The sequence below is a fragment of the Leptodactylus fuscus genome, chromosome 3 (assembly GCF_031893055.1).
Source record: "Leptodactylus fuscus isolate aLepFus1 chromosome 3, aLepFus1.hap2, whole genome shotgun sequence".
In the NCBI taxonomy this organism is placed as follows: Eukaryota; Metazoa; Chordata; class Amphibia; order Anura; family Leptodactylidae; genus Leptodactylus; species Leptodactylus fuscus.
Genome location: NC_134267.1, coordinates 178,840,053 through 178,860,289, shown reverse-complemented (window position 1 = coordinate 178,860,289; position 20,237 = coordinate 178,840,053). Strand labels below are relative to the sequence as shown.

Here is a 20,237-nt window from a genome sequence, read left to right as displayed (position 1 = left end):
AAAGTCATTTTCTCAGAAAATTAGAATACTATATAAGAGCAACTGTAAAAAAAAAATATTTAACACAGAAACTAATGCTATGTTAAGTCCAAGCAGACAAAGTCTGCAAATAAGCAAATAATGGATAGAATTTGGAGGCAAAAAGGTGAGTATCAAGCAATGGAAAGAGAGGTAGAGTAGATGTGGAGGGAGCGAGCAGAAAAGAAAGACTGAAAGTCAGTAGAGTAATAAAAGGCATTTCCAAGGAGCCACACTTTTTGACGTGCACTAACAGATTCTCCATTTGATGGATGTGCAACATCTCCTGTAGCCAAAACGCCATTGTAGGAGGTATAGAGGACTTGCATAACTTTGTTATGACAGTTCTAGCTATCACCAACAGGAAACTAATCAGCCTACGCTCATGTTTTTGAATCTTGCATGGCAAAATAGAGACAAGGAGTGGGGCCGGATCATCATTAAACTGAACCTCGGTGACCGTCTTAATGATGCTGTATACTCCAGCCCAGAAGGAGTGGAGGAGGGAGCATGTCCGCCAAATATGTAGCATCATGCCCCTTTCAGCATTACATCGCCAGCAGCGATCAGAGGTTGCTGGATAGATGTCATATAGCACAGAGGGAACTCTCTGGGACTCAGCGGGAGAGAACGTTATAGTTGGTTTCTTGGGCTTTACATGAAATGGAGAATTTGTGACAAGATTTAAAGGCACAGTGCCATACATCAGGATTGAAGGAAACCCCAAGCTCCCTCTCCCAACCAGTAGTGTATTCCAGTATCTTATCCCCTGTGGCATCTAATAACAGGTAATATATGAGAGATATGGGGTGTAGTGGCATAGAGGTAGAGATAAAGAGGTGTGTGAATGGCATGAGGGACCTATGAAGGAGCATTTTGTAACACTTGAATGTTAATATATTATGAAGTATTAGTATTTAGTTTCCATAAATGAATGTGTATCTGCTAGTGAAAAGTTCTAATTGCAGTTTTCCTTACATTTGCAATTTCAGTCCCCAATATTTTGCACAGAGCTTGTGTTAGCAGAAACACATGCACCAAAATTTGTGAAGCGGGTTATTGCACCACTTATACCACTTTTAGTGTGTTTGTCTCTGGTACAAGCTGGGCACAACATATGTCATTTCAGTTTGCAATATTCCTGGAAAAAAATGCCACTTTCACTTTTCACCATCAGTTGTGTATTCATTTTTGGAAAATAAATTAATACAGCACATGAGCGGGGGAATGCTCAGTATAAAGAAAGAAATTAAAAAAATTTTCATGAGGTGTAGTGAGCATTAGTATGTAATCTGTGTAGAGCACATTCAATACACCAAATTCCTTATTATTTTCCTAGGATTGGGGAAGCATTCGGAAGGGGGGGAGGAGTTCTGGTGTATTTTTACTCGTAATCTCTAAATCTGGGATATACCCTGATATACGGTCATACACCTTATGTATGTTCCCCGGCCACACAGTTTTGCCATAAAGATGTGGTGATTTTTGGGGGGTTTTTTGTTTCAAAAATTTCCATGGTTTTACTATAGTATACAGCTATACAATGGTATAACTTTTGTGTACAGGCAAAGATTTTTCTTGTTATATGAACCAGTAGTATAAGTATATGAGAAATTGGAACACATTTCTTTACAGAAAGAGGCATCTCTCTCACCTTCCAGGAGCTGTTGGATACCTTTTCCTGCAGGTAGACCCCAATAAATGTTCAGTCTTCTATCTTTACAAAAACAGGGAGGAAAGCGTGTTATAGTCTTGTCTCCTCAGCCTGTATGAGACCTTAAAGCTGTGAGAGGGGAGAGGGAGCAACAAGATGGGGCAGCTAATTGGTCAGAGTACACAGCACAGCTCTTCCTCTGTACACAAAAAAGAACCCATCTAAGAACCCAACTTATGAAGAAAATGTAAATGCACAGAAATGAAGCAGAGAAGAGACAATGACACACATTATGCAAAACAGACAAACCCTTTATGGTTGTACTCCCCTCATACACACATAGAACTGCCTTATTATGCCTGGGTTATCTTTTTTTTCTGTAGTGACAGGCACTCTGTATACATAAATGTTTTTTTTTTACCTTTGTAACCAGCAAGACAATTCTCTAATGAGTCTAAATATATTACAAACTGAACAGTGATAACATAATAGATTATGATTTCCATTTTTAGCTCGGATTATGTTCTCAGAATGCCTGAATATCAATCTTAAGAATTCATTTAATGAAGTGTGATGGCAATTATCGATCAGTCTTATAAATGATGGATAGTTCCTAATGAATACTTCATTTTCACAAATACAAGATTTGCTGAAATATGCTAGCATTCTCTTCTATTGTCCCTCTAATTATGTACAGCTTTCATTTTTTATTTTTTTACCTTTGCAGTCAGTAACTAAATTTCTTATATGGTGTAATTTACAAAGCGTCTTCTATAAATGTCCACTCATGTAGAGTTTTTGACCACGATTTATTTATTAAAGATACCCACCCATGAATAGATATGATTTCATCTTTTGAACCTAATGGACACAAAGCTGAATGCTATCCTCCCAGAATGTCCGTTTTGCAGGTTTCCGTTTCCTGCACAAAACAGAGCAGGAGACGGAAAGCTGCAGGACTCTTTCAAAACCATTCATTTGAATGGGTTTGAAAGGTGTCCGGCCGTGAGCGCCGGTGAGCGTTTTATGCTCTCCGCGGCGAAACCATTTTTTTTTTTTAAACAGACAGAGTCGGACATGCAGTACTCTGAGTCTGATTTAAAAAAACGGTTTCGCTGCGGAGAGCATAAAACACTCACCGGCGCTCACAGCCAGACTCGGCATGACAGGTTTTCATCTTCTGCATGCAGAAGACGGAAACCTGAGAACAGACTGCCGAACGCTAGTGTGAACCCAGCATCAGACAAGCAGGTTCACAGTGCTCGTCCATAGACGAGAATTATCAGGAGGGGAGGGGAGAGTTCCTCCCTGCTCACACTATATAGCGTGATAGGCGCTGCTGTGGAGAAGGACATACCTGACTGACTGTCAGAAATGCTCTTCTGACTGTAAAGAGCTACGGTATCAGGACCGAAAGCTCTTTACCCGAGGCACAGATTGGAAAGCCGACAGCGCACTGCCATCTTTCCAGTAGTATATAGAACTGCCTGTGCCCAAATCGGTGAAAGGTCCTCTTTAACAAGGATGTGTAAACCATGAGAGTAATACAGTGATTAGAATCCCATACCCCACACTGGTCCATTACTCCCGCTGACTTCTGGCCCCTGAAGCTACTGTAAAGGACAGGGATGGAAACCGCTCTACTCTTTTTTTTTAAATAGGCACAAACTTGCAGCCCTGTCCTTGGTATAGGGATACTGTAGCTGTGTGACTATTACTATTATAACAGCAGAGTTGCTTCTAGCCCCATCCAATGCAGTAGCTTCCTTTGGTGGGAATGCAGAGCATTGCAGGGTCCTGGTGTTGGACCCCCACTGGTCAGATACTGTCAACCTACATTGTGCAGAGGTCACCATTATTTAATAAATAAATAAATAAATAATAATAATACATATCTAGGATAGGAAAACTTCTGTGTGGCTGCGGATTTTGTAAATGTCATCGTAGAGTTAAATACTGAACCAAACGAATTCAGACCCTCTACCAAGGAGACTTACTTAGATGCTGTCTACCTAAGAACGTGCATGTAGAAATAATTACTTGCAGGGAAAGGTGAAAAACCTCTAAAGCTCCTCTATGTTGAAAAACAAATTTTGAGGTTTTATTCAAAGACTACACAAAACTGTTGGTCCAAATAGTGTGATGTTAGGATTCTGAAAAGACGACCAATAATGTCATCTATAATTACTGAATGTTATAATTATCTGTAAATACTGTATGCCATATCCTGTTATATTGAATGGCAAGTGATTGTGCGGATGGATCTGACTGGTGATGGAGGGGGGGGGGGGGGGTTCTGGGCTGGAATCTATAAAAGTGAGTGAAGGTTTATTATTTTTCAGGATACTGTAGTTGTTTTCTTATTCTCCAAAATGCATTTTAAAATAAAGAACACATTGCGCCTAAAGACGAGCGTTGGTTTGTTTCTTGCTTTTGATGCACATTTTGCAGCCTAACCATAGCCGGGAGTGGGTTCAAAATGAATGGAAAATATAAAGGAATGACATGTACTCAACTTCCTGCTGAGTCCACTCCTGACTTTGGTTCAAAGCAATGCTGTAAAATCTTTATCAATAAAACAGGGCTGAGGAGTTGGAGTCTTGTGTGGAGTTGGTGTTGGGAAAATAATTACAGGCTAGCTTCAAATTCGGTGGAATCGATTTTATAAAATTTTTCAACATAAAACTAGATAAAGGCACAATACAAGATTCAAAACAGGAGTAATAATATTTGTGCAAATAAACATACAATGCAAAAATAAGTAAGGAGAAACAGAACAATGACAAAAGCAAATTGAAGAAAAAAGAGTGGGGAGACAAGAGGGTACAGAGGGACACGCAGACACCAGAGGGGGAGAAAAGAAAAGAAAGGAAAAAAAAGGTGGGGGGAGGGGGGTTACAGCGAGAGAGAGTCACAAAAACAAAGTTACAAATTCAGATGACTCCTGGAACACACCCACGGCCGCCAGAAGACATCAAACTTGGAGGAATTGGGGGAAACCTCCAAAACCAAAGCCTCCATCTGACTAATAAGGAGAAACTCCTGAAGCCATTCCAGCAAAGAGGAAGTCATTGGGCTGCAGACTAGCTTCAAATTAAATTGATTACTTATATTAAACCTATTTTTACTTATATTTTATCCTTAGGTCATCAGTAACTGCTGACTGGTGGGGTGTTGAATGTTAGACACCCACCAATCTGATATTGATGGCCTATACAAAGGAAACCCCTTTTAAATGGTGACTAACTTTCCGGGCAACTTAGTCTCATTAAATAGAGCGTGTGACTCTGGACTGAAATATTATGCACTTTATCTGTGTCTGAAAAACTTCTCTAAAGTTCGTATCACTAGGTCTTTTTCTTCTAGCTAATTTGCTCCCTGTTACTAAGGAAATTCAGTGCTTAGTTATTTTCAAATGCAAGTCACAGAGGGGAAGGGACTGAAGGGACTGAAGAGGGAATGGGCTGATTGTCTTTACATGACCTACACATGTGGAAACCGCTTTCTCTGTACACTGGACTGACAGATCTCACAGCTTACAATACAAGAAAAGTTTGTTTAATATACTTGTATCTACTTCTGGCTGCAAGCATGTATCCTAACTGTGTGCATAGATTTCTCTCTTTCTGCATTATTTGAATCATGCCCTTAATTTTCACTCCAGTGTCCTTGTATTTCCTATATTAGGATCAATTGGGTTTTTTCAGCTATTTGTGTGCTGTTATACAGTTGCTTCTGGCAGAATTACATGTGTAAAAATCAGTAGTAGATATAATGTATAGGGGAGGAGACAGATAGCTCCTTATTGTACATGTCTCCAGCATTAGATAAAAAATGTAAAATGTGCTACAGCCATAATGGAGATATTAGAAGCAGAAACACTAATAGAAGACCATGTATGAAGGCTTATACAGCAGAGAACAAACTTCTCAGGAAGACCTTGCACGTATTTTAAATTTTCATGAAAATTCAGGCACCTTTTAACATTCGGGAATTGACATTGCGAAAATGCGCATCTGATTTTCCATCAATACTCAGATAATACCACTGTAAAGTACACAGGCCCCATCTGATGTATCCAAGGTTTTGTGTGCCATGCTTTGTCTAAGAAGGCATCTCACAGCCTGGAATCTTTCCATGTACTAATATAGTGAAACTGCCATTAATTGCAAATGGCAAATGTTGTTGGGAAAAATTCCCTGAAACAGATGTTCAGCTTTTATTGCTGAATTGTAAATTGTGTTTTGAGGTTTGGCCATGTATCCATTAAATCTTTGGATGGTCTGAAATGTTTTTCATCTCTGCATAAGGCTTGTGCTTGATTGTTTTTATGTGATGGTTTATGTTGTTCTTACCAATTCCAGTCCAAAATTTTAAGGTCACAACTGCCAGTCTTTCCAATTGGATAGGGCTCCCCTTCTCAGCAGAAAGCTATCTTCCTACCCATATAGTGTTTTAGTTTCCTTACACTAGCCATTTATTTTTCTACTTTCAACTTATTTGCCCTCAACTATTATTTTTCTACTTATTGTTTTCTACTTAACATCCATTTTTTTCTTTTAAGTGATTACTTTATTAGCTTTACTGTCATAAAGTACCACAAATATGTAACCTGAAACAAAAAATAAAAAAGTACTCTGTTCCAAAATATAGAAGAATCAGATGGAAAAATGATGACCTTGCTATGCAGTCCTTGTAGACTCCACGTTGTAGTTATAGCTTGAAACAGATATCTGACTCATTACACTTGGGGGTAATTTATTATAGTATGACTAGGTTCATATCTGCATTGGATTCTCTGTTGGAGATTCTGCCTAAAATCGACAGAGAGAAAAGTCCTGCAGGGAGGAATAGAACTGGCGGACCCCATTATAGTCTATGGTGTCTGCAGGTAACTGCTTTTTTAAGCAGGCATGGTTTCTGTCTTGGGTCACTCCCCCTGTTGGCGCCATGTTGCAATTGTGGCGGTCGCTATGCAGTGCCACACCCAGTAGAGTAGGGACCCACTATAAAAAGGTTGCCGTGAAGTGGCTAGTGGGCTTATACACCTTGATCAATATGTATACTAAGAACCTGATGTTCAGTATTGTAGAATTAGCTAAGAAGCACTAGATCAATGTATAAGACTGGGATATGCATGCCGTCTTTTTCTCTTTTTGGATTATCCAATAAACAGCTGAGGAGAGATAGTTAAACTTTCTTCTTCCCCTGCCAGATGCCTGCTATTTGGTGGTATCTAGTGTGGCTGTTATAGCCTGTGTGCACTGGACTGCTCTAAATTGACCTTTGACTTGTGACTGTTAATCCTCTTGTCTTTGGATTTTGGCTTTGGTATTATGTCTCAGAACTGACCTATGGTTTGTTACAAGAAATCCTGTGGCTCTGTCATTTCCTGACAAATTGACACTTGGCTTGGATGTTCAGCCTCCTGATTGATCCTCCTGGTTCTGATCTGCCTTGTACGGTATGGTGGGTTCTGGTTTGATTTTAGTTTGTGGAGAGGTTACTTCTTGTACCAGTTTCTGTGGTAATAACATGGGCTCCAAGTCTGGCTTTGTGACTGGCTCTGATGAAGGTGTTGAGATGTCTGGGATTGGCCTCTCAGCCGTGCATTAAATTTAAGCAGCTAGTTTTACTGGTCTATGTTGTCTGCCACTTCTTGCAATTCATGATAATTACTCCAGAGATATCATAACAATCTCATACGTTATCACACAAGCATCCAGAAGTAGATACAGGTATATATAAATTAGGCCTTCAATTATAGATAGGGGATACCACTACAGTACTCATAACCTCTGTGTCCTTCGGGTCTGCTTGGGCACCTGAAGAACGGAAACCCTATCTGCTTAGAAAAGCAGTTACCTACGGAAAGCCGTGGACCTCATAGATTATAATGAAGAAAAGTTCTACTTGTACTTTGAGCGAGTTGTGAGACTTGAGGCATGTATACAATATATTGAGAGTTGTAAATTATGTAATATATATTATATTCTAAGTGATTTGCACAAAAATATATTAAATATGAGTGACATATGCTACATACCGTATGTAGTCTGGAAATGTGTGCGGTAAGATTCTAATGTGTGATTGAAGCATGTAGAGCAGGGGTGCTCACACTTGTACAGGGATTGAGCTACTTATAAATTGACCAAGTCAAAATGATCTACTGTGTGGGCGAGGCCTGGGTCTGCTGTGTGGGCGGGGTCCTCAAGTCTTAAGACTGGGCAGGGCTTAACAAATCTAAGGGGCGGGGTCTGCTCTGACGCAGAGGTTCTGATTGTCTCAGAGCTCACATGGCACTGCCCGGGCACCCAGCACAGAGCCGACACCACTGCCAGTAATGCCGGTGCCCGCAGTACAGACCCCCAGCCTGGAAGGCTCCTGCCCGCGGCCGCCTGGAGAGCGGGGAGCGCGTCATCCCCCGGAGCTGCTGTTGCTTCTGTCCCGTGTGCCTTGGCGGTGGAGCAGAGGGAAGACTTCCCTCCGCTCCGCCGCCGAGACATACGGGACAAAAGCAGCAGCAGCTCCGGGCCATGACGCTCTCCCCGCTCTCCAGTCTGACACGGAAACTAGGCGGGGCTGCAGCCCAAGCCCCGCCCACACAGCAGACCGCACCTGCAATGAACGCTTCTGGCTGTGTCACGTTATCAACCCATACTTCCTTCGCAATCGACTGGTAGATCACGATCGATGTATTGGGCACCCCTGATGTAGAGCATGTCTAATAAGTTATGTACGTGTAGCATGTATCTAATGGATGAGTGACCTTTGTGCAGCATGTATCTAATGTGTGAGTGACGTTAATGAGGCATGTATCTAATATGTGAGTGATGTTTTTGAGGAATGTATCTAATGTTTGAGAAATGTTTATGAGGCATGCATCTAAGTCATGTGGTAGTTTTTATCTAATTTGTTCCTTATGTGTGTGCAGCAATATTAGATATATTGTACGATATTAGATGTAGATATCTATCCGAATAATGGACAGGGTGCAACAAGTGTGTCTGATAGATGAGTTGTGTGTGCAGCATGTACAGAATATGTGAGTGAACATAGGCGCCCAGTATCTAATGTGGATGGTGTTTGTGATCTGTGACTAATGTCTGCAACATATATCATGTGTGATCAGTGTCTGATGTGTGACTGGCGTGTATATGGTAGGAATTGTGTAGCTTGGTTGACTTTGGAGAGAGGTGGCGCAAACAACCTTATAGGGTTCCTTTCCTTTATCGGTATCCACCCCTTCCTAGAAACACATATTCTATATTTATCTACATTTTATTTGTCGTTTAAATTAACTTTAGAGGGACTAAAAATTTCAGGCTTAATGTGTAACCTATGCATAATTCCTGACATTAACATTTATAGAGCATAGCAAAACGCACAGTCAAGTGTCCTTTTCTTGGCTCATTAACATCTCGTTAGCGGCATGGGCCATTGCACATGATAGTGCTATTATGGAAACAGACATCCAGGATAATTCAGCCCTGGTCGCGTTCTATCAGGACAGCGCTGTGATTAACGACTGTTGAAGTTGGCGCCATTAAACCTTAGGAACACGGCTTAGTGAACCTTAACCCAAGGGGAATTTATTTAGGGCTATAAAATTGCTGAAAATTGAAGGACAAGTGAGCAGATGATGTCAGGAACTCTGCACATACCCACATTTGTTTCAAGCTGGTTTAATCTTTGTTTGATGGATTTATTGAATATTAGTACATGAACTTGAATACATCAAGGTCTTGGCTTGTCATCATGGAAAGGCTACTGGCAGGACCCAGCTATGATAGATTTCCATTGCTCTATTTCTCCTTGTCATTGGTGGCATAATTATCAAAAATAATTGTTCTGCTTTATTTTTTAGTAACGGTGCTGGCAATTTTCCATGAACTCCATGTAGATACCGATCTCTACACCCTGCTTTTTGGAGAGAGTGTCCTCAATGATGCAGTTGCCATTGTCCTTACATAGTAAGTACTGCCTACTCTTGTTATATCATTTTATTCTAATTTATTTTCAGACATCAGTTAAGAGGACAACTTTAGGCTAAGGCCCCATGTTGCAGAACTCTGCTACAAAAAAAGTGTGTTTTTCCGCATTGGCTTTCATTGGATTCTTCTGTGGTTTTTCTGCCCGTATTAAATCTATGGGGAAAACTTCAAGCATTTCTTCAGGCAAAATTGACATTGGGTTTCTTATGGGTACTCTGATTCCCTCCCACACTCCAAAGACATACTGATGGGAAATTTAGATTGTGGGCCCTATATGGGACAGTTGACTTTCTGTAATGCACTGCAGAATATGTTGGAGCTATATAAGTAAGCAAACTAAATAAATAATAGTGTATGCAGTATGTCTAGAATAGGGAAATTAGTAAGACTTTCTGAGACAAGGACTGATAACAGTTTCTGAAAAATGCTGCAGAATCTAGAAATACATCTATACAAAAAAAAACTAAGGTTTGCATAGCAACTTTTCATCATATATTCCAAATTGTACATGCTCTTGACAAATATAAGTTATTTAATATACCATAATGTCATGGTTTAGACTTTGACTCATGTCATGACTGATCCATCACGGTATAGAGTAGATTGTGGACTTAACATGTTTACTTGTCTTCTGTGAAAGACATTTTTATCCTGATAGTTCTGAACTAATTCTATATAAATTGAGATGCCATTTACACAGTGTAGATAGACAGCATCCATTATGTGTTCATGGCCGGGCTGCACCTGTGATTTCCAGATGAAGCAATAGGAACAGTAAGGGTCCATTCATACGGAGGAAAATGGCACTTTATTTGGTACTGAATTTTCAGCGCTGAAAAAAAACCTCCGAGTGACTTCAATGGGTGCCGCCAGCTTTTTTTTCCACTAGCGGAATTTTTTGCTAGTGGAAAAAAATGCTAGCAGAACCCATTGAAATCAATGGGAGGCTTTTTTTTCCCAGTGCTGAAAATTCAGCACCAAATAAAGCGCCATTTTCCTCCATGTGAATGGACCGCAAAGGTGCAGCCCAGCAGTAAGTGACTGTGTGTGACTACCACTAATATTTAGCTGCACCTGTACCTGATGTAAAGTACAGGTGCAGCCTAATGGCACATGCCGCCCCATGTAACTGCATCCTTAAAGTAACTTAGAGACTGAAGTAGACCTCGATCACCAATGTGGCTGGCATACAATATGTTATCTCTATGGGACTGAACCATGACTTTAAATTACATTCTTTCTTACAAATGAAAAGTGATTTGTAAAGTGCTGAGGGATATGTTGGCACTATATAAATAAATAAAAAAAAGATGATAAATCTGCCATATTTTTAGACTGTGTAGTCTAAGTTTAAACCATCTTCTGGTTGACTTAGTTTTAACAACAATTTTTCACCCTAGTGGTACTTTTAAGCAAAGCCTCCATTTTCTGAGAATTCACGCCCAAATGTTTACAGGGTCCAAAAGTTTTTAGCCCGAACTAGATGTGTCACGATGCAGCAAATATACGCTAGTGTCTAGTTGTAACCTCAATAGTCAATCTGGGCCACTGTCTTGAAAGCTTGAACACAATGGATTTAGTGTATTATTCATACATGTAAATGAGATATTAAATAGTGTATCCTTGTTTTTATTCCCCTCATTATTTAGTATCACAAGTTAAAACAGCAATGTCACATAAAGTATGATGTGAATTGCAGCCTTTCCAGATTTTACTTACCATAAGATTGTTTTCAATGGATTTTATGAGAATTTGCACTGGTTAAGCAAACCGGCGATCAGATAAATCTCTGGCATATGGAACCTAAGGCTGAAGGCTATGCTCACTATGTAGCGGCCATGCTGGAGTACTGCACCTCTATTTCAAGAACGGGAGCTGAACTACAGTATCCGGCAATGCCACTACCAAGTGAATATAGAACAGCTGATCAATGGAGGTGCTGGACCCCAGAGTACTGGACCACCACCATGACCAATCATGAGGATAAAACATCAAAATAAAATGCCCAGGAAACCCCTTTAAAAAGGCTTTTATTTCCTTTAATATTGTAATAGAGGGAACATTTGCCTATTTCAACTCAAGTGTTGAAATTTTTATTTTTGGCAAAGAACTTCCTTTAGAGTTAGAGACATAAAAAAAGAGAACACACTGGCAGTAACTAAAGTTTTCTCAATCATAAAAACAGGATACAAATCATTTACTGATACAGCTGGTGAGTTCACAAAGGTCCAGAGCTTTGGGCCTTTCCCCAAGAAGGGTAGTATTCATTCAGTGCCAGGCTGGCTGGTGCCAGCATTTAATGCTTCTGTGTTGTATGGTGTGCATTGGAAATGAGCAAACAAAATATCAGCTTGTTAAGTTCTCTGCAGAAAATGACCAAAAGGAATCTTTTCCTATCCAAAAGCTGTGTAGCATGAGGAATAAAGTAATGAAGAGTGATGCAGTATAAAGCACAGCTCCCGGTACAATCGGTGACTTTCTAAACTGAGGAGACAGAATGCTACTTATGTGTAGGTGGATAATGTACCTAAAGCTCTAAAATCTAAAGGCATCAATTTACATAATCGTCTGCAAAACGTTTTAATAAAACAAGCATAATCTCCACTGATAAGTAGCAGTTCTTAACATTGGAGGAGCCGAGGCAGTAATCCTTAAAACGCCCTGACTCTTCTCTCTTGTGATACCATTAATCAAATTACATTGGCAAAATGACTACAACTACCGAGAGTAATGATGGGTAAAAGTTGTCCAGGGGTGGAACAAGTATTCCTAAGACTCCGAATGTAACGAGTCTATTCTTAAATGATGAAGAGGAAAAGTCTGTTTAATATCTCTATGCATCCTCTGTGGTTCCGTATTTAGAGGGAATCTATACCTACACTAGTGTAGCCCTATCTAAGGTAGTAACAGGGTCAGTAGACTTAGACATATACCTATTGTGTGAAACTATAGCTTTATTTAACTGTATTATAGTAAAAAAAGCAGTCAATCATCGGAATAACATGTTGTTATGGTTCTGTGTGTATATGTAAAAATAATAAATAACACAACCAGAACCGCTAAGCCGCAGAGCACTGCGGCGAGGTCCACAGGCCCAGATGGGCAGCCGTATATCTGAATTATGCACCACCAGTTGAACTGCACTGGCAGTGATGTTGTGCAACACAAATGTGAACAGGCAGCAACAGACTCTCTCCAGTTAAACGTCACTGGGAGAGCGTGACAATGTACAGCAGTAGAGCAAATGAAGTTGTCAGCAGCCCCTGCTATTTACAGCAGGAGAACCAGACCTTGCATGTGCTACACTACACTGCTGACACAAGACTGCCAGGGGTTAACTTCACTCCTGGTCAGTCAAAACAACAAACTCCTATTCTGCAAGGAGAAAACGAGGCAGTTGGACTGGGAATGGGTTTGACGGGTTCCAAAGGGCAGAGCCAAGGGGAACTAGCTGGATCCCTACTCAGCTCCTAGATTTGTCTGGAACCTGCCCCTAACCTCCTGTCTCAACAAATTTTAAGCAAAGTGTGAGCATCGGGTGGGCATCGGCTCACACTATTTAAAGGCTAGTCCCCGCCCAACAGGGCGGTGGCATGATGTCACTGATCATGCTCAGTATGGCCAAACTGGGACTTAGCCTCAGAGCGAACCCAAAAAGTCTGAGCATGCTCAGTGGGGAGCGAACGGCACTTAGCCTCTGAGCGGCTCCAAAATGTCTGAGCATGCTCAGTGGGCCAAAAGCTGGACTTAGATTCCAGACATCTTACTGCACAACGCTGAGGTTCAGATTGGCCCGCAGGTGGCGCTGTGCGCCGTGATGGAAACCTGCGAGACCCGATCCTAACACGTCGGATGTTGGAAGATATATTTAAGGGTACCACTCTTGCCTTATTCCACTTTTCTTTAGAGATATGGCAGGATATTCTCAGATATGGACTCCACTGTTTCAGTGATCTATTGTTTCGGATGGTTCAGAGCCCCATAAAAAGAAGTAGCAGGGTGTTAGGTCTGGCATACACGGAGTCCAGTGCAACATTGGTGAATTGTTCCCGGTATGGGCAATCCAAGATCCATGGTGTTTGATATTCCTACTCTATAAGGTAGTCTCATTGCTGAAATGCCTTGAACAAATTTGCTAACAGGCTGGTATTCAGTTTGTCATATGGCTATAATCTGTATGGTTTACTACGGTATGCAGATATTTTTGTAAGATACCTCATAGTGTGGTTTGTAGCACCTATACTTCCATATTAGTCACACAGCTTGACTTTATAGGACTATGTCTACACACAGTGAACAGCTTACATCTTGTTCATTGCCTCTTACCAAGTCTTTGGACAGCGCAGACCCCCATGATATAAACACTCAGTGGTTTCCAATTGCTTCAACCGATTCAAAGTACAGGTTCATATTTACCAAATTTATTCTGAAACTTTTGCGGTGGACTTATCTGAAATTTGGCTCTTGAAAATGAAAACTGTGTTATGATTGGTTGCAATGGGTAACTAAGCCTGTTATCCTTTAATTTTCAGTCACTGACCTTTAACCCCAGGTGTTATTTTAAGTATAGACCTTTTTGGACCACTCTGTATTTTAGCAGTGAAAACATAATCCAGTCTTACTGTAGAGAAGGGGATGGAAAGTCAGTGGCTACAAACAGGTGCCCTCAGTTTCTGTAGCATAGAGATGCTGATCTACAGTAAATGCTGGACAATACCATGGGAAATTTATTGCTGGTCACTATTATAGTGGTGCCCTAAATTGTGCAATTCTTGGGATCTTATACATAGATTATCTACAGCATTCAGTACGGATCTAAATTTGGATCCAGAGATGTGTTTGCAGGGGAATAAATAAACTAATTTCGAGTCCCATGTATTCCCTGGCTATGAATAAAATGTGGTATATGAAATGAAAATTATTTGCTCAGTAATCCCAAGATGACAATTTTTGGTTGTAGATTTTTATACATAACAATCTGTATTTCTGCAAACAAGATAGAATTCTAACATTTCTAATATAGAACCCATGAATCTTGATATTAGCAATGAGATCATGAAGAAATATATATTATTTCTTTCTTTTTATCTCTGCTTGTTGTGGGGTTGAGGAGGGTTGTGGTGCTATGGGGGTCCAGTATCTGAGAGATCTTAGATGGGACACCTTAGAATTTGCAGGTATCTGAAACTCCCATCTGTTCCAGTTACGAGCATACCCCAAAGGCACCTGTTTGTTCTTCACATTCGTTGCGCACCCATTGATAAACCCCCGCCATGTCACTAACACATCACAAGAGTCTTTGTAACCGCTTTGAAGAAATACAGAAAGAAAGTTTCTTTGCCAACAAAAAGGCGAGCTTGTAAATGTAGAAGTTACATCTTCTCATTAGTATGACAGAGAAGACACTGTGAGTAATCCGTTCTTATTGCATTCCTTCCCCAGACAAATACCACAAGGATAAACTGATTATTCTTAAGAACAAACATGCTTTTTTTTCCATATCTGAATGCAGTTTTCTTGGCTTTACAAAGTATTCATATCCTCTTACGAAAAGGTTGTACTTCTTTGTTTCCTTTTTCAATTGAATTGAAGAATTGAGGTCTTCAGCTGTTTGGCTCCATCTATGCATTTGATTACCTATTACTTGTGACATGTATTTTCTGCATTACCTAGGCCTAATGCTCAGTTCACTATAGGATATATTCATTTTAAGCAGTTTCCTGAGCAGCAAAGGACATGAAACACTGTCGTACCTGTTCCACTTTATGGCTTTGACTCAGATCATTTGTTATCCCGGTGTCTGTTGTATATTGAATTATTGTGGTGGGAACAGCTGGTTGGTTCTAGATATTCTGCAGCAGCCTTAATCTCATCTCTCCCTCAAAGCCGATATCATGTTGAACTCTTTCTTCTGCTTTCTTTCCAACTCTTCAAATAACTTTAGTCTAGATTCTCACCTTTTACTCTTTAGAAGTAGGAGAGGATTAGAAAATCTATTGTTATCGCTTTCTTAAAAAGAAATGTACTGACAAAACTCACTTCACACAATTGATACTTTCATAGAGAGTTGCTGTCATCTCAAGTGAAATATTGATTTTTTTCAGTGGTCTATTCTCTATATATGTTTGAGAAGAGCACAAGATGAGCACTTTAGTCATGTCAGGGTGTCTAAAATTCTCTTAGAATACACATGGCATTTATGAGCAATATCGGTCCAAGCGGCTTGGGTCCTACTGCTGTGTCCTCCCGCGGCCTGTACAATAAATTGTCAGTGGTGCTGCAGATTCCTCAAATCTGTCCCTTCTCCCTCGTAACAACTTTCTTGCTTATTTATATTTCATTACATGCCATGTTCCTAGCATTGATTCTTTGTTTGACTATCTACATCCAGGTTCCCATCTTAGCAGCAACCACCATTTATTGATTATATCCGTATAATTTCACCTCTCTAATGCCAGACTATATAACACTAATATATTGCAATGACAAAGATATTCTTCATGTCAACTAATAAAATTCAATGGTTTCTTTTCAGTTGCAATGGGCAGGTGGATATTCTGAGAGGTAATTGTAACTGTTACACTGTGCCGACTGACCTGCAGTGGTGTCTATTGTTCTACTCCCGGTTTCTGCATCTTCTGACACTGCTGCTAGGTCCTCCACTACACAGCCTTCTAGATTAAGTTCACACTACCATTATTTAATGTCCGTTGCTGTACCAGAGGAGATTAAATGACAGATACAAATGGAGACCCCTCTGTTGGATGCCCTTCTGCTTTTTCTTCCATTATAAAAGTAAACAAACATGACGAAACACAGTATCCATAGCGTTTACTTTAGAATCAATGGCTCCGTCTGTGTCCGTTACTTTGCTGCTGTTAGTGTCCATTGCTGTCATCCTAAAGTGGTAGTGTGAACATAGTTTTACAGGGACACTACTGATCATAGGTAATGTTAATGTACCCCAGTCTGTTAATAAAACCAATTCTGCGGGCTCTAGGCCTGAACTGTAAGGTTCATTTTGTTCTTATTGTTTAGGCATTTGTTCCTAAAATTGCTGTTACCAACCATGTTTGTGTATTTCACCTTGTTTAGATATCTAACATCTAGCTAGAGCTCTAAACTATCTGACCATGAAATCTGATTGTCTTTGAGGTACCACATTCTGGTGTTTTCTCTCCAACTACCTGCCATTTGTTGCCAAAGAGTACTACTCAGAAGGTAAAGACATAAGGAATCCCTCTGGGAAAGTCCTGACCTTGTCAAGATGGTTCAAGGGAAAGAACTCTCAATACCTTAGACTTCTGTCTATGGTTTAGCACAACAACAAATCTGTTAACAGGTTATATTAAAAAAATTATAAACAAACACCGGGCTCTGAACCGCAGGGCACACTAGTGTGAACAAGGCCCGACAGTTAACTTCACTGCCAGGCTACACCACCCACAGAGTGTTTCTCTGATAACTTCTCAGAGAAGCTGCCACTGCAGTACAAAGCAGCTGCTAAAATGAATGATAAAGTCTTGCAGTTTCTGCACTGCAAGACTAACTCAAACCAAACTCATACTGTGTACTCCCAGTAGCTTACTGGACCACACCCACCTGCTGTGGAGTACCACAGGTAGCAACTTGCCCAAGGTAGGAGTTCCACAATACTAACTAAAGGACTGGTTTCCCACAATGTTATCCCATAAAGGGGGAGATTCTCCCCACCTGCCTAACTGAGCGGCTTGCTGCCAAACTAATGTATTGCAAAGGCCTTTCACATATGAGGTTTGAGGCTAGAGCACCGGGCATCCAAACTAGCCTCCTTAAATGGAGGGAAGGCAGTACTAATCAGCCATCCCAGGTGCTAAAGCCAGATGCCAATAGGCCGACACCAGTGTCAGTCATCAGACCGACCACGCCTATCAGCTGCAAGGGGATTAACCCCATGCAAGCTGGACTGAACAGCCACAACGGAAGAAGCTGCGACCCTGATACCATGGCCGCACCTGCTGTACAGTCCTAACAGCGCGCCTGGACACAACCATGTCATCAGCCTGTAGAAGCGCATGAAGTGCGAAACGGCCCATTGCTATTGTGCTCTGTACCTGGCTATGCCTGTTTTACTACTGCATGAGTAAAGAGTTAGGGGTCTGGATAAGAATACTGCTGCTGTTATTCTTTTGTGTGTGAGCTCCTTTATTTATGTTCATGTAAACTCTTCATCTTAACAATGTAATATGTTTATTTGTTGCACCACTTGGTAGACAATGGACTTTAAAGTATTGTTCTGGAATCGACTTGTTAGCAGCCTGAGTGGCAGGCAGAAATGCAGGTTGCCATGAATGTGTATGAGAGCTAGGAATCCGGGTAATTAAATATTTTGGTGAGGTTTTTGTTTATCAGCTTATGTAAATGTAACTAGCCCTGAGCATCCACAATGCCTAAGCCAAATTGCTTTCTGATCTAACGCATTCGAATTATAAGCCTTTCATGTACACATTATTATAATGTAGCTTCTTCCTGTTATGACTGATGTTGTCCTATGCAATTAACTTATTTTTGTAGCATTACATCCCTGTATGTTAATGGGAGATGGCAGAACACAGTAGAAGCTCAGACTAAAATCCACAATAGTTCAATTCAAATGAGGATGTGTGTATTCATCATTGTAAATCGCATCAGAGGTAAGGCAGATAGCGCTGCTCATTTATCTACAAGTGAGATTTACAAGACTAAAAGCAGGCTGGGAATTGTATGTCATGCCAACAGATACTGTGGCCATTAAGTTTCCAGCAATTATACAGTGGCAGGTTTGCCGTTTGAAATTTACAATTAAAACACTTCCAAAGTGCCGTGTCCCCATATGCCAGGCGGTATTACGTCTTATCCGCTGGTTTACTTCATTACAATAGATTTCCGCACACTATGGCAATGGATCGGATTTCAGTAAGAAGAACCGTGCATTGGAAACAATAAGCTTCTCATAGTGCCCACTACAGCCATAAACTATAACAAAGACTTTGCCAAAAAAACATTGTACGCACACTTCTTGACATACCCACAGATAGGCTATGTTCACTCTTTAAGGATTTTAAACAGATGTCGGTGCAAGAGTCCGCACAAAATTTCATGACAGTTTACAATCAGTCCATGTGGACAGGGTTTTCATAATCTCACTCACAGGCAATGGGAAAATGTAACAGATTTTTGTCTGTCCCCCTGGAAATAAAAATACATGAAGATAAATATCACGCTACCATATTCCATAAGGAGTAGCTGGCTGGTTACACTGGGCTCAATCCTCTTGTCATTCTGCGGGACATGAAACTGAATATCCATGGCAGAAATCTGAATGTCGGTTTGGAATCCAGTGATAAATATGTGTCCAATTTACCGATTGCCATCGGCCTTGGCCTAATAAACATTGACGCTAATGTACTGTATACTGCAATACAGAAGCCGTCTTAAAAGAAAAGTACACAAGACATGAGAGTTTTTGTCCTGTTTTTTTTGCATTGCAGTGACTGCAGACAGAAGGTGCTCCATCTGCATCAGTCATTCTATTAGCGGTAAAGCCCATTTTTCTGATCCTATGACGGATGACAGCAATGGGCTTCAATAACGGTAGTGTGAAAGGAGGCTAACATGAACACTGCCACTCCATTTATTTTCTATGACACTACTGGAGATTGCTATCTCTATCATAGACATTGAAGAATGTTTTGTGAAACCAACTTTAATAGAGATCCTTATGAGTCTTAGGCGGCAAATCGTTGTCCAAAAATGCTGCAGAAAAGACTATGGCGGAAAGGCATCACATTTTTTTCCGCAGCATTTTTCGCAGACAGTCCCCAGAGTTTTCCTCTGCGGACTTTCTGCCTCTGTGATACCTATAAAGAAACCACCAGCATTTCTTTAGGTATATTTCACAGCATTTGCTGTATCTGGTATAATCCCAACATCATTGCAAACAAAGGCCTCTGAGAAGGTCGGCATGATGTTAAAGGGAGCGCCCTCTATAGGTGTGTTTGACTGAGACTCTGTCTTCCTAATTACATCATGGAAGTTAGACTTGCACATTCTCAGTGAGCGCCCTCTATTGGAGTGCATTCTTAAGGCACCGGCTTCCTAATTACATCATGAAAGTCAGATTTGCATATTCTTCCCAAGCATTTGCACTGTCAGTTATAGCCACAAATTTTTTTTCTGCCATACGGGAATGGGTTTACTTAGAATCCCATCCACTTTGCAGTAATTATAAAACGCAAGATTTTTGTGCCACTGCATTTCCACTATGGCCAAAACCAAATGTGGAGTCTCAGCCAGAAGGAGAACTGTATGTCAAAGTTTGCAGAAAAAGAGAAAGGTAACACTTGGTTATCAAGTTACTCATTCTTTTGCAGAATGAACTGAGATACATATGTACAGTATATTGCCAAACATAAGAGGACATCTTGGAACCGTTTTATACAGGGAAAATTACTCAAGAGGCCCTGGATATTCTGTAATAAATCTTACTGGGATGAAACAAACTGAGAGATCTGCAATCTGTGCTCTTCAGTATATGGAGCTTGTGAACACCA

The 20,237-nt window shown here is 40.5% G+C and overlaps 1 protein-coding gene across 1 annotated transcript in view; it reads left to right on the top strand.

Moving 5' to 3' along the window:
- SLC9A9 (solute carrier family 9 member A9) overlaps positions 1–20,237 on the top strand; it is a 571,893-nt gene that overhangs the window by 81,438 nt on the left and 470,218 nt on the right. Inside the window, exon 6 of the mRNA XM_075268848.1 lies at positions 9,540–9,645. Within this exon, the coding sequence (XP_075124949.1) occupies positions 9,540–9,645 (106 nt within the window). The remainder of the gene's footprint in view (positions 1–9,539; positions 9,646–20,237) is intronic.